Source organism: Epargyreus clarus, unplaced genomic scaffold (genome assembly GCF_041222505.1).
Source record: "Epargyreus clarus isolate Ecla_fem2 unplaced genomic scaffold, WU_Ecla_fem_2.2 ptg000005l, whole genome shotgun sequence".
Lineage (NCBI taxonomy): Eukaryota > Metazoa > Arthropoda > Insecta > Lepidoptera > Hesperiidae > Epargyreus > Epargyreus clarus.
Window position 1 is genome coordinate 12,516,870 of NW_027332213.1, and position 14,348 is coordinate 12,531,217.

The following is a 14,348-nucleotide window of genomic DNA, read 5'->3' on the forward strand; positions in this document are numbered from 1 at the left end:
GATGTCTCCAACGTTAATATACCTAGTTTAGCTAGAAATTCAGATACATTATCTCGGAGAAGCTTAAAATTGACTTTGTAAGCTAGTTCTCAGACATTGAATAGTAACAATTCAAATAGTTAGATGAAACCCTATTTCTTGGTTCTCGAACGCTGTCTAATGACTCTGAAGAAACGTTATCAGTTGATTTGTCGTAATATGATGAAAGGGTAAGAATCTCATTTGCTTTTGCGAGGGACGATCTAGACCAGCATTGGATGAGCTGTAGGGGTCTCATTTGCTGTTGTGAATGACGATCTAGACCAGCATTGGTTGAGCTGTAGGGGTCTCCTTTGCTGTTGTGAAGGACGATCTAGACCAGCATTGTGTAGCTGTAGGGGTCTCCTTTGCTGTTGTGAAGGACGATCTAGACCAGCATTGTGTAGCTGTAGGGGTCTCCTTTGCTGTTGTGAAGGACGATCTAGACCAGCATTGTGTAGCTGTAGGGGTCTCCTTTGCTGTTGTGAAGGACGATCTAGACCAGCATTGTGTGGCTGTAGGGGTCTCCTTAGCTTTTGCAAATGACGATATAGACCAGTATTATTAAGTTGTAAGTATCTCATCTATGCTAGAAGAGACTACCTAGTATGGTTTAATTTACTAGTGTTATACAGTGGATTATGATGAGCTATTGAAATGGGTTTCTTTTTTTTCATGTACCGTATTTGCTCTTGCAGACATATAAAGATTGTACCTACGCACGAGGACGTGCAATTGTCAGAATGGCCGTGTCGGGGGCAGGTCTAGGCGTTAAAAGCGGATGACGTAATACCAGATGCTGGCGGCACCTGCACCGGACGACATTCCTTATCGCCTTATGACCCATCTACCTGATTACTTTACCTGCTCTTCCTATAAAAAGGGTTGAAACACTTGATCAGTACGCATTTGGTTTGGATGCGTCTCGGTGCACGGATCGCTGTCTGTTTCAATAGACTGTCCTAGCCCTCGCTATGGTTATTTTGCTATATAGTAGACTTACTGACTATGATAACTAATTTTATTAAATTATGCGATGCCATATACTTGACCGACTGACTATGATAACTAATTTTATTATTACTGAATTACTGTTCCCCTTAATGTCCTAATCATCTTTTCCCTACATATGTATATTTGAGCTAAAACAAAAAACATAAGATAAAAAATATATATCTGTAGAAGAAAATAAAAATATTTGTACGGCTTTGTAGAAATAAACAATTACACATTTTTAATAACGATATGAGTTAAAGCATTTGTTTTTTGTTTTTTTTTTTTATAGAAATTTCACTACGCACGCAATTAAATAATTAGAGGTGTCTGAATATTTGACAGCAAACTCTAAAATACCAGAGGTGCCTAGCCTTAGCCTTTTCCCCGTAAACTCCTAGAGCAAAAAGCTATAAGCCTTAATATAAAACATTCCTAATATAAAGCAATCTTACCCTAATATAAAACATTTACGTCAACAACACATCAAACGTGTATTATAGGCAATGCGAGCGTGGTCGCCGTGGGAGCGACGGCTGTGCTTCGCCGCGCCGTTCTGCATGCGGCTGATGCTGGCGGGCGCGCGCGCGGCGAGACTCGGCGGCGGCGACCCGCACGCCATCCTACACGTCTTCTTACAGGTGAGAGACTTGCATCATCATCATCAACTGGTGTCTGTTGGGCACGGGTCTCCTCTCATAATGAGAAGGATTAGGCCATAGTCCACCGCGCTGGCCAAGTGCGTATTGGTGGACTTCACATACCTTTGATTTTTTTTTACAAGTCTCTTCCTTCAAGTCTCAAGATGTTTTCCTTCACCATTTAAGAAAGTGATTATTTTTAAAGTGACACTTGCATTTCATACCATTCTGAAGGTGGTAGAACCCTTTGTGGGTCGACTCCGGCGGCACCACTGCATACTGTTATACTGTCTAAACGTAGTGGTTATATTCTCTTTGATACTGTCATACTGTCTATGGAAATCTCTAATCAATAAATCTGTTTGGATTCCTACCTGAGTTCAGCCACTAATGCATTGCTAGGGTTGCTACCCGTTTTTTACGAGGGGGAATGTGAATTTTACGCCAGGTAATGTGGGATGTTTACCGCACTAAAACATAGATTTTATTAATCACAAATATATGATAGAAATATTTTAGCACCTTAATGTTAAATAAGACTAGCTTGACAATTTTAAGACGTTAAAAGTTAAAAAACGATTGAATAATTAATTTTTAAACATCACTGATTCAACGGCCGACATTTATGAAAATGGAACACGTTACCTTACGCAAGGTTTATTATTTAATAGTTTAAAGTGGGTACCTACATACTGTTTCACGACAACGTGCCATAAACGTTTGCTTCGCTATGTGTATTTATGCCCTGTGCCCATACGGCGTTATTTACATTTGCTTAACGAGGTTATGAATTTATGATACCTACATAATAGATACATGTACATTTACGTCTATGAAATGCAAAAGTTTTTATTATATTCCTGTGACTAATTCATTTTTTTTAACCGATTGCGGAGGGTAGCGTTCTTCTAGCGTATGTACTCGTATGTTAGTATGTATGCATGTCTAATTGTTGTTGGAGGTCGTTTGCGGCGAGCGGATGTGCTGCGTCTCACATGTACTTAATTATGTTATATTTTTGCAGAATGTTTACAAATTTTCGTGTAATGTATAATGTAGCGCCATCGCTTGCCTAGCTGCAGACTTGTAACAAACTCGTCCTAAGCCAAATCTAAATTTTCAAAATCAAATGCAAGTGAAAATAAAAAGGTTTCTATACATACTGCCTCACAAAAAACGGATTATTCACACAGGACATTCAAAATTTTACATCAAAAAAATCTCATTCGCACTTGCTGAGGTCGTATTGAACCGGACGTTCTTTTTTCGTTCATTAAAATTTTAAACAATCATTGCATCATAATTCTGAATGGCACTTGAAACGAATAACAATTCAAGCTATTCTACGCATTAGACAATTAACTAGTTAATAGATTTTACCAAGACCACTTTGTTGGAGTATTTTTGTCTATGATTTTAGTTAGTCGGTATGTGATAAATGAGGTAATTGGAAATATATTGTGTCCGTGTAGATAGTTAGATTTTCTTTTTACCATAAAATGTTGTTTTGTTTTTAGTTAAAACATCTTTTAATTTGTCTTAACGCTATTAGTTTAATAATATTATATTAAAAACTAATATATGTTACTTATATTAATAAGCTAAATAGATTTTTCTTCCACATTAATATATTTTTTTGTTTAAATGAATCGATACCCATATCATGGACTTGCATGGAATATAATCGGTCCGCCATTTTTGGATATCTGCAATATTGGATATAAAATGACGTCATAATCTAATCATGCACGGTCATTGAAGGGAAACCTGAATTATAAGCAATTTATAAGATTTAACTGTAAGGGTTAAATCTTATAAATACATATACATACATTATATTATACATTCCAAATAATGAGGCAAGATAAATAAAAGTTTGTGATAGTTGTCATTTTCAAAACAGTTCGCGCATTTGTCTGTTGGCTAGAAAAACCACGCTTCGTAGAAAAACGCTTCGTGAGTTTGCTCAGAGCATTTCGTTAGAAACAGATATGCTTGTAAGCAGAGGTGGACTAAGGTCACAGTATAAGGATTCTATATTTCTAGTGTGCTAAGGTCGTCGGCGGCCCGGGAGGGAAAATCAAATGGAGGCCCCCAAAAATGTAAAAAGTTTATTTCATTTTACGAAATGACAAATGTGTCATAGAATGATTCGCTTTTGATTCGGTGACCTTTTTTTCGCTGAGTGATACACATTTCATAGATTGTTTGGTTCGGACGACCTTTTTTTGCAACTGCTTGGAGCCCTCCCCAGAATCGGAGGCCCGGGGCGGACCGCCCCTACTACAAGCTACAAGCCGCTAGCTTGTAAGCATTTGTGACGTACCTAGAGCCCAAAAACGTCGCAACTTTACTTATTTATTCACGTCGCATGCACGACCCCTACACGTACGGTACACACTAGTTTACTGAACTAGATTTAGTTTCAAACTGCGCAAACTTCATTTTATAGGGTTGCTGATTTACAACAGAAAATCCTAATTACATTTATAGGCAAAAGGTTCCGAAACAATTAGGACATCTTGGAAAAGATTTTGCCGGCCACCACAAATTGGATCAGAGAGGATAAATATGTGTCAATATGTATGCCAATTTACTCTTGACTCATGGAAATATATATTTCAACACGTGATATAATATAATTATGCTGTAGGTACATTAAAATAATTATATTTGATTGCATTGGCATGAAACGGATTGCAACCATATTTAGTTGCCACCATTTTCGGATACAATCCTTTTCATATCATTGCTTTATAGATACGGGTATCTCCCCATACCGAAGACTGAAGAAAGATAAAAAAATCCTGCAGCATACTTCACCTTAATCTTCTATATGGATTGACTAATAATTAACTAATAAATCATTAATCGCTTTTCTTAAACATATAAGAGATTGTCTTCAATTATGAAGGGTTTTGAAATGATATAAACTTTTTGTGTTGTACTGCAAGCAAACTTACGACATTTAAAGTTATATCCATATCCCTTATATCCATTATATCCTTCACTTACTTCCTTCACAACTTTTATTCTATTTTAGTAAATTATTTTAGTAAGTTGTGCCAAAAATAGAATTTCTTTTTTTTTAACACTATTTACTACAAAGGTGTTTAGTCTACACCAAATTAAAACTAAACTATAAATAATAAAGAATACACATGTGTTTTCTTTACATATGTAGCATTTGATTTACCGTATTTCAAAAGTTTTAGTGTAAGTTTTCAGAATAAACAACCCTGTAGGAACACAGCAGTTTGCTGTGGCGAGCTTGCGATATTACAGCCATTTATCATACTTAGTAGTTTCAGCTGTATTGCACACGACAGTTAAACGGTTAACGTGTTATTAAATTAGACTAACTTGTTACTACTTATCTCTGGTAACCCTTGTAATGTGTGTGGGCGCGCCGGTAGGTAGATCTACAATGGTATTTCGATTCAACTAATTTAACCAATATTTATAAAAATATAGTTAAAATAATTAAATGAATAAGCGTTAATGCCACCATAATAACAATAACACCCAAGCAAAACACCAAACAGTTCAGAGCACCACCGTGCCGTGCCCACTATTGGACAACTTCTGATCTGTTGACAGTTGCGCGCCCCTTTTTTATACCATGATACAGGTAGCCAATTGTTAATACGGAGCGGTAGTTCGAAATTAATATCATGTGATTTTAAAAACGGAATATTTATATATATGAAATGAAGCATTCTCCCACACGGCCATTCTGACGAGCAGCCGTTACGGCTCGCGAACAAAAGTTTAAAAAAATCAAATTCAATAATATTAAAGAAGTGGATAAACTACTTTAGATTCGCGGATAATATAGTCTCAATTTTAACCACAGAAGCCAAATCTCATGGTACACAAAACACGTAACTTTAATTGGTTAACCCCATAACCGGTGTCTAATAGTGTAAATAAATGGTCGTGTCACATGAAAAGAACTGCCAAATCACATGGCTGATGTCAAGTCACATGACATCATAAATTCGCTAAGTCACATAGCTTACGTACATAATTGATTATTATCTGAAAAGAATTGCCAAATCACATGGCTGATGTCAAGTCACATGACATCATAAATTCGCTAAGTCACATAGCGTACGTACATAATTGATTATTTCCTGAAAAGAATTGCCAAATCACATGGCTGATGTCAAGTCACATGACATCATAAATTCGCTAAGTCACATAGCGTACGTACATAATTGATTATTTCCTGAAAAGAATTGCCAAATCACATGGCTAATGTCAAGTCACATGACATCATAAATTCGCTAAGTCACATAGCTTACGTACGTAATTGATTATTATCTGAAAAGAATTGCCAAATCACATGGCTAATGTCAAGTCACATGACATCATAAATTCGCTAAGTCACATAGCTTACGTACGTAATTGATTATTATCTGAAAAGAATTGCCAAATACACCATTTGGGGTGATGCGAACGTTACCAAACTCCTTTTCTTCAGCTTTACCTTAATGTATCCTTCGCAAATTGTAACCTTTATCAATAACTTTAAATACACAAATTTGTAAGAGCACAAAGTCGCTTACCGATAAACAACTTACTGACTCACCACCAGAATCTAAATGTTACATTTTCATTCAATTTTGGTCCACGTCTACGGCCATCACAAGTCAAGTGTTGTTACAAAACCCCCAATAAGCAGCTTTCATTTTAGTTACAGATTCTGGGAACAAGCGCTAGGTAAATATTATTAGATAGCATCCTACTAAAAATGACAAGCGCTGGTTGAGAGTACACCTTTCAATGAGCACAATACATATCTCACTATCACGGTGTTCCAGGTGAAACTAGAAATAAAACTTACGAAATTCACGGGCCATGGAATTGCGATGGCAGAAAGTATGCTACCTGATTTATCAAACCTCTTACTTCAATAATAATCTTCATTGTGACTAGTTTTATTTTAAGACTGGGAGTTTATTACGAATGTTAAATGCATTACAACGAATACATACAAAAGATATCAGAACTTGTATTCACAATCTTAAAATATTTTTTGCAGCGTAATAATTTAAAAGAATATGATCGCTATTCATCTACTTATTTAGCATAAGTAAGCATCGCCTCTTAATGAGTTGCTATAAGCAACGAAACTGTGAAAAGCATAGTTGAAATTACTCGAAATTTTAAAAACCCAAAACATTTCTAAAAAAATGTCGGTACCTACACGTATGATTGTTATTTTTTTCGAGCATAACCAAACATTTTCATATTAGTGATTCTTATAATCTTTAATAACTTTCAAAAAGCAAAAAAATAGCAAGTTTAACAATCGAAAATATAAAAACCATTGGTTTGATCATACCGGAGCGCCAATCGTTCGCCAATGAGTCTCGGCGCCAATGAGTCTTAATTACGTAGACGGTTAACATGGATGATGCAAACCACCTTCCACCTTCTCAATTTTCGTACCCAAGCTACTTCACACGCTTGCGGTAGCTAAAATAATGCACATACAATTATTACAACATTTAGACAAACCGTACACGTTACTCACGCAACCGGTTCATCGTGTGTTTCACACACAGCTCCTCCAATGTCGAAGGCCTCGTCAATATCGCCTCCATTGCGCGTCCCAAACTGTCGTCAGGAGTACAGCCACGATAAATTCTTCAGTTGAACACTTCCTACACACGCGGTTGATTATCTTCTGTTACCGTTACTTTAAAACTATTACGTAATAAAAGGGCGTATCCTATCCCACTTCTGATGTGGGCGCGCCGGTAGGTAGATCTACAATGGTATTTCGATTCAACTAATTTAACCAATATTTATAAAAATATAGTTAAAATAATTAAATGAATAAGCGTTAATGCCACCATAGTAACAATAACACCCAAGCAAAACACCAAACAGTTCAGAGCACCACCGTGCCGTGCCCACTATTGGACAACTTCTGATCTGTTGACAGTTGCGCGCCCCTTTTTTATACCATGATACAGGTAGCCAATTGTTAATACGGAGCGGTAGTTCGAAATTAATATCATGTGATTTTAAAAACGGAATATTTATATATATGAAATGAAGCATTCTCCCACATGTGAGTTAGAACAAAGTGTAGATGTTCTTAACTTTTTAAACGATAACTTAGAGTCATAGAGTCACAAATATTACTAGGGGAATTTTGCGCTTTACTTCTTAAATCATACTAGGATTAGATTGGGGTTAAGCTTGGAAGATTTAACAAAAGTTTTATAATCTGGGGCACGGCAGTGCACCCCCAAGTCCCCAGTCCCCAAGTAATTATTATTATAAAAGGGCCATTTTACAAATGAGTAACATATGATTTGTCTTTTTGTTAAAACATGTTTAGAAACATCATATGTTTTACCTTCCTTATTTACTATTTGGAGGAAAAAATCGATGTCAAGTGGTTATTTTAAACGAGGTATTTTAAACCCTACGGCTTATATATAATTGTTTCATAAAATATACAGATCCCAAAAAGTAATCAGACTAGAAAATATTTCCAATATAATCAGTTTTAAAGTAATACAACCTTAAAGGTTTTCAGAAGTTAAGTTCTTAATGACCCTGAAACTTGTAGGGTTTAAGTTAAAGTTACAATTAGCCGGTCCCAATGCACTATGTCTAAGTCCCAGACTCAGAGTGCCATTAATTAGGCAAGTCTGGCCGACCAGCTAGGATTTATGGCCACATTGAAAACCCATTCCTACTTATATAAACTGTAATAAATCTCTGTTAATTTTGGTTAAGTGTTATATGAATAAACCTCGTCGCAAATTCTATTCATCTAGTTCTTATATATCCACTGTTTAGGCATTAAAATAAATCAATGGATATTAAAATAAATAAAGCCTTACCATCGAATTTCACTACGTTTAAATAAATCACTTATATGCCTGCCACAAGAAAATCAATTGAAAATTTAAAATACCTAATATTTCCAACATGAAGAGATTCTGTAGCTAATTACCTTTTCGTTTTCCTAACTCGCAATTCTGTTTCACAAGGTTACGTAAAACCAAACATTGCCCGTCCACAATTCACATGCTTTCAGGAGGAAAACAAACTTTTCCGTAATTAGGGTCATGAAAAAATAATAAACACAGTTTGTAGTTTGTACATATTTACGCGATGAAACCACATATTCGACGTCGTTGGCTCACTGTTTGGCACAGGTCATATAGTGGACTTCAGATTGTTACCGTTGACAAATATTTTTTATAAACTCCCAGCGTTTTAAAAAAAATATAACAACAGTAAAATTAAATTGACTAATAAAATTATTTAAAAATGAAAAATAAACAAATAAATAGTTTGTGTGAGATTTATATAATTCTCAAAGAAAAAATAAGTAATAATATTCGACGAACGAAGTTACAGATTCTATTATAACGATATCATAAATATCCGTCAGAGAAAGTGTATGGAAAATGCATAATAATAAAGGTGGTAGAACCCTTTGTGGTTCGACTCCGGCGGCACCACCGCCACACCTATTTCTACCTAATAAAAGCAGTGTTAAGCGCTGCTGTGTTCCGGTTTGAAGGGTGTGGTAAGGGAGACAGACTTTTCCGAGGCGTTCCAGCTTAGTCCTCAGGGGTAGCGGCGCATCTGTGGCAGACCTCAGGTAGGAATATCTAATCCTATCTGGGGTTGATTACAGATGTCCATGGGCGGCAGTAGCCACTTACCATCAGGTGGACTGCATGCTCGTCTGCTACTCTTATATTATAAAAAAAATGATCTAAAAACTACATTTTTTAATATTTTTCAAACACGAAAACAGATGACAGTGACAATTTCAATTATCAAAACTGGTTACATTTTCTTGTTAGGAGAGAGTAATCTTTACTAATCTATGAATATTATAAAGACGTAAAGTTTGTAACTTTTATTGTTTGTTTGTAAGGGCTCATCTTTGGAAATACCAAACCGATCGTGAAAATTCTTTCACAATCAGAAAGCTACAGTATTCAGGAGTGCTATAGGCTATATTTTATTATGATTGAACAAAAAGCGGGCGAAGCCGCGGGTACTGCTAGGCATTGATATAATAACTAATATATCATTGGGATGTGTGTTATTATTATTAACTTATCCCCATACGTTACGGAAAATCTTTTGTGTATGGAAATTCCACTGTTACCAAGAATGTACGTAGAAGTTAGAAGGTTATCGCAATCAGTATCAATGTACAATGTTTTTTTTAGTACATACTATGTGATACAAATACCTAATAATAGACCAAGTGCGAGTCGAAGTCACACACAGTGTTCCGTACCACCAAATATTTAGCACTATACCTACCTTTTTAAATAATGGTTTCGTATTATTATTTATCATTGCAGCTATAAAAAAGCTTATAATTCATTGTGAAAATTTGAAATTTCTACCAATTACGATTCAATAGATAAACAAAAAAACTAACATACATAAACCTTCTTTATGTTAAACGAGCTTTTGCCCGCGGCTTCGCTAGCGTATCGAAGTAATATTTTCATCCCCTATTTCATCCCCTTGGGGGTAGAATTATTTAAAATCCTTCTTAGCGGATGCCTACGTCATAACATCTACCTGCATGCCAAATTTTAGCCCGATCCGTCCAGCGGTTTGGGCTGTGCGTTGATAAATCACTATGTCAGTCAGTCATTTTTGGGTTATATATATTTAGACTTGTTGTTATAGTGGCCTTAGTAATACATACTGCAAATTTCGAGTGCCTATATACTATATTACGAGTATATTATCTTTCACTGTTATAAGTAGCAAGTGATAATTAATTTCTTATACACTTGTAAGGCATGATATGCGATACAGGATTACAAATATACTTGTTGTAATTAACAATGCTGTTGCTTTTCTGTAAAATATCAGATAGTCTTATTCGTATCGATAATGGAGTATAATATACTTCGCATAAAGTACTGCTTTAAATAGGTAAAATGGTTGGCTGGTAAGAAGACAGAAATATTGTACATGAATTTATTTTTTAACACTTTTTACAGTCGCTTATTATGAAATATTTAATATATAACATGTATCGCATGACGAAGGGCCATCCTTTTAACCGCATGAAATATGGAGACGGGCGGCCCTATTTCGAGAGTAAAGGGCAAACTTCCAACACAAATTATAAATAAGTCTCGATGGTCAAGGCAAAAATATATTTTTTGCACATCCCCATAAAATACTTTATAATATGTACATTTTAACAGGATAGAATTATAATGGTTAATTTTTGTAAAATTAGAATAGTTTGGAATTTCATAACACTCATATTTATCCGGGAAGTCTGTAAAATTTCCTCAATTATTATTAAAAAAATAAAATAAAAAGTATAGCGTTAATGTAATCTGCATACTGATAGAACTTATTCTTATAAAATTCTGTGTAAAATATTTTTTCCCAAATTACCAAATGTTTGAATTAAATTCAAGGGTTCCAAATGTTTGAATTAAATTCGGTAACAGTATCTTTTTTATCTATTGCGGTCACCAACCCTACTCGTTAGTAGCATCCGATGTTATATTGAAATCGGCGATATTAATTTGTCTATACACATATTTTTAATTGTTTAAATGCACCAAACGTGCCAGCCAACGAAATAAAACTATTTTTTTTTATTTAATTACTATTAAAAAAAAATGTCAATAAACGTTTTGTTAAATTAAAGTTTTCAAATTGCGTTATTTACAATTCTAAATAAATATTTTGTATGTAAGTATAGTCCGAGTAAAACTGCTAGTCCGCTCTGAATATAGAAATGAATCGCGTCGCCATAGCGAATTGTATGACTACACCTGCTCGCAAGTACTTCAGAGCGGACTAGCAATTTGACGCGGGCTATAACTTAGTCTGTTTGTATATTAAACTATTTAATTTTTTTATTGTAAACCCAAAGCTTTTTACTTTTTACACTTTTAAAGTCTGCAGTTTCCGTAACTGTGTCATCATCAAATATCAGTATCATCAATATCTTTTTATAAATATCATTATAGGTATTGAATCGGCAGAACTACGTGTTGATACATTCCTAACAACAACCGAAATATCTACGTCTGTTTCTTGGGAAGATTTGGTAATACCCAGAAATATCATCGAGGAAAATAAAATAAAATATGAATTTGTCATATTATTCTACTTTGAACTTTAGATACTGATCTATTGACAGACTCCGAGTTATTTCCCCATATATTTACAAATTATAAAGTTCTTGTATTTACGTTTTTCCTTCTCCGAGTTAAATATTTCGCGAAGTATGAGTAAAACTCGCACATGGAGGCTCCCGTACCACCAAAAATTCATATATATTTTTTTTATAAAACCATATTAAAATATTATGTTTTATTGTTCTTATTTGTATTTATTATATATATAGCAGTTATAGTAGTAAACGAATTATAAATGCCTTTTTTGTATGGAGACCCCCTTTAATATTCAACTTTATTTTATTTTTAGTATTTGTTATTATAGCGGCCACCGTTATACATCCTCTGTAAAAAATTAAAGTGTCTATCTATTACGGTTCCAGATATAGAGCCCTGTGACAGACGGAGAGACAGCGAAGTCTTAGTAATAGGGTTCCGTTTTTATCCTTTAGGTACGGAACCCTAAAAATAATTATTAAAATTTAAAACAACTCATGTGCTCATGCGAAAACGACGTAAATTATCCATTTAAATTACGATATTAAATAATACAAGCCGAACTAATAGGTGATCGCCTTCTGAGAACCTCCTGCTTTAAAGTATTTCAAAGGCATCCGAGGACGGCCACAGGTGCGTTGCTACACCTGAAGACTACGCTAGAACATATTTAAATAAGTATACCTTGTCAAAACAAGAACGCAGCAGCACTTAACACTACTGTTATAAAGCCGAATTGGTGATACCTCCTGCGCCAAATGTCGAAGGATTCACTACCATTTTGAAGGTGGTAAAATGCTTTTTGGGTCCGGTGGCACAACCGCCACACCTATCTCTGGCTAATAACAGCAGTTTTAAGTTCTGCTGTTTTCTAGTTTGAAGGGTGTGGTAAGGGAGACATACTGTTCCGAGGCGTACCAGCTTCCCTAGGTTTAGCGGCGCATCTAGGTTTAGCGACCATCAGGTGGACTGCATGCTGGTCCACTACTTCTATTTTGTAAAAAAAACTCTCAAAACTTCAAATCTTGACCTGTCCGTAACATATTCCAGGACGCGGTGTCGCTCGGCGGCGGCGTGATAGGCGCACTGCACATCCCGGAGAAGTGGTTCCCGGGGACGGTGGACCGCTGCCTCAACTCGCACAACATCATGCACGTGCTGGTCGTGCTGGCCGTGTACTCCATGCACCAGGTGACACTCTTGTTCTCTTACAGAAGTCCATTTATGCAAACGCAAACGATGCTTGATAATAAATCATCGCCGCCATAGTCATCTGTACCCTTACCATGAGTTTTTACGTTTTGACAAATATGACTGTTTTGGTATTTGTTTACGTATTGGTCCATACGATTTCTTAGTTCTGACACAATCCGCTAGGGGCGCTTATTGGAAATTGTATGGGCAAATACGTAAACAAATACCAAAACAGTCATATTTGTCAAAACGTAAATACTCATGGTAAGGGTACTGTAATCACCAAATATTAGAGGAGTCTTTCCAGTGGTCATGTACCTATACATTATAGTCCTGAGGGCGAAATTAGAATACCTCGTGATTCTCACTTACCTCAACCGGTACAGGTGGTGAATCGGTCGCATCTTTTATTATCAGCGGCAAATAGTGTTACGTAGACGTGTGTAGATGTCTTAAATATGAAACGATCATCTTAGCCCTGAGGAGTGGCAACGGATTTGTGACCGGTTTCAGCTTAGATGAGTAAAATATACAGATAGATCACTTCTAACCAGTTTTGAGAATTAAAATCGTTGCGTAAATAAAGTTTTGCCACGTCTCCGTGTTAAAATTTCCCTAAAATGTTTTCAATACTTTTTTATTTATTACGTAAATTATGTAGTATTCGTTATTTATACGTAAATTTTCTCTAAAAATGTTTTTTTATTTGTCAAGAATTCAAAACAAACTGACACATCAGCCTTTTGTGGCTTCATCCAATTTTAAGGCGCTGAAGTATCTTTTACTTATCAAAGTATTTCAAATAAAACTTCTGTTCTATATAAAGCTGGTTACAGGTGTCCATGGGCAGCAGTAACCACTTGCCATCAGGTAGACTGTATGCTGTTTCCTAGTCGGAGTTCAAGTAACATAGAATAAAATTCTAAATCAATGTAAAAGGTGGCCTTAATTGTAACATAATCACAGCTAAAAGTCTCCCAAAAATATAGAGTTTGAGATGAAATTGGGGAAGACATATCTATGAACTATCTAAAAACTAATAAAATGTTTAATTAACCCACACCTGATTTTATTAAGCAATAGATTTGTCATTTGAGTTAGTTGCTTGTTATTGTGCAATTTATGACACACCAAATATTAACATAAACGTACATAACATTAACCCAATTGTAATTCGCATCAAACCGGATTAAATTAATTAGCAGTTAATAATATTACATAATAAAAATAAGCCTTATAGTTAATCCAGTGAATAACAATCCTATTGTGGTCCTCCAATGCTTTATTAAACCGTTATCAAATTAACTGTAGCGCAAAACAACATCAGGAAAATATTTGTTCAAAA

At 35.3% G+C, this 14,348-nt stretch overlaps 1 protein-coding gene across 1 annotated transcript in view; it reads left to right on the forward strand.

The window, feature by feature from the left end:
• LOC140742325 (progestin and adipoQ receptor family member 4) overlaps window positions 1-14,348 on the forward strand; it is a 132,934-nt gene that overhangs the window by 114,062 nt on the left and 4,524 nt on the right. Inside the window, exons 4-5 of the mRNA XM_073073227.1 lie at window positions 1,515-1,652; window positions 12,860-13,000. Of these exons, the coding sequence (XP_072929328.1) occupies window positions 1,515-1,652; window positions 12,860-13,000 (279 nt within the window). The remainder of the gene's footprint in view (window positions 1-1,514; window positions 1,653-12,859; window positions 13,001-14,348) is intronic.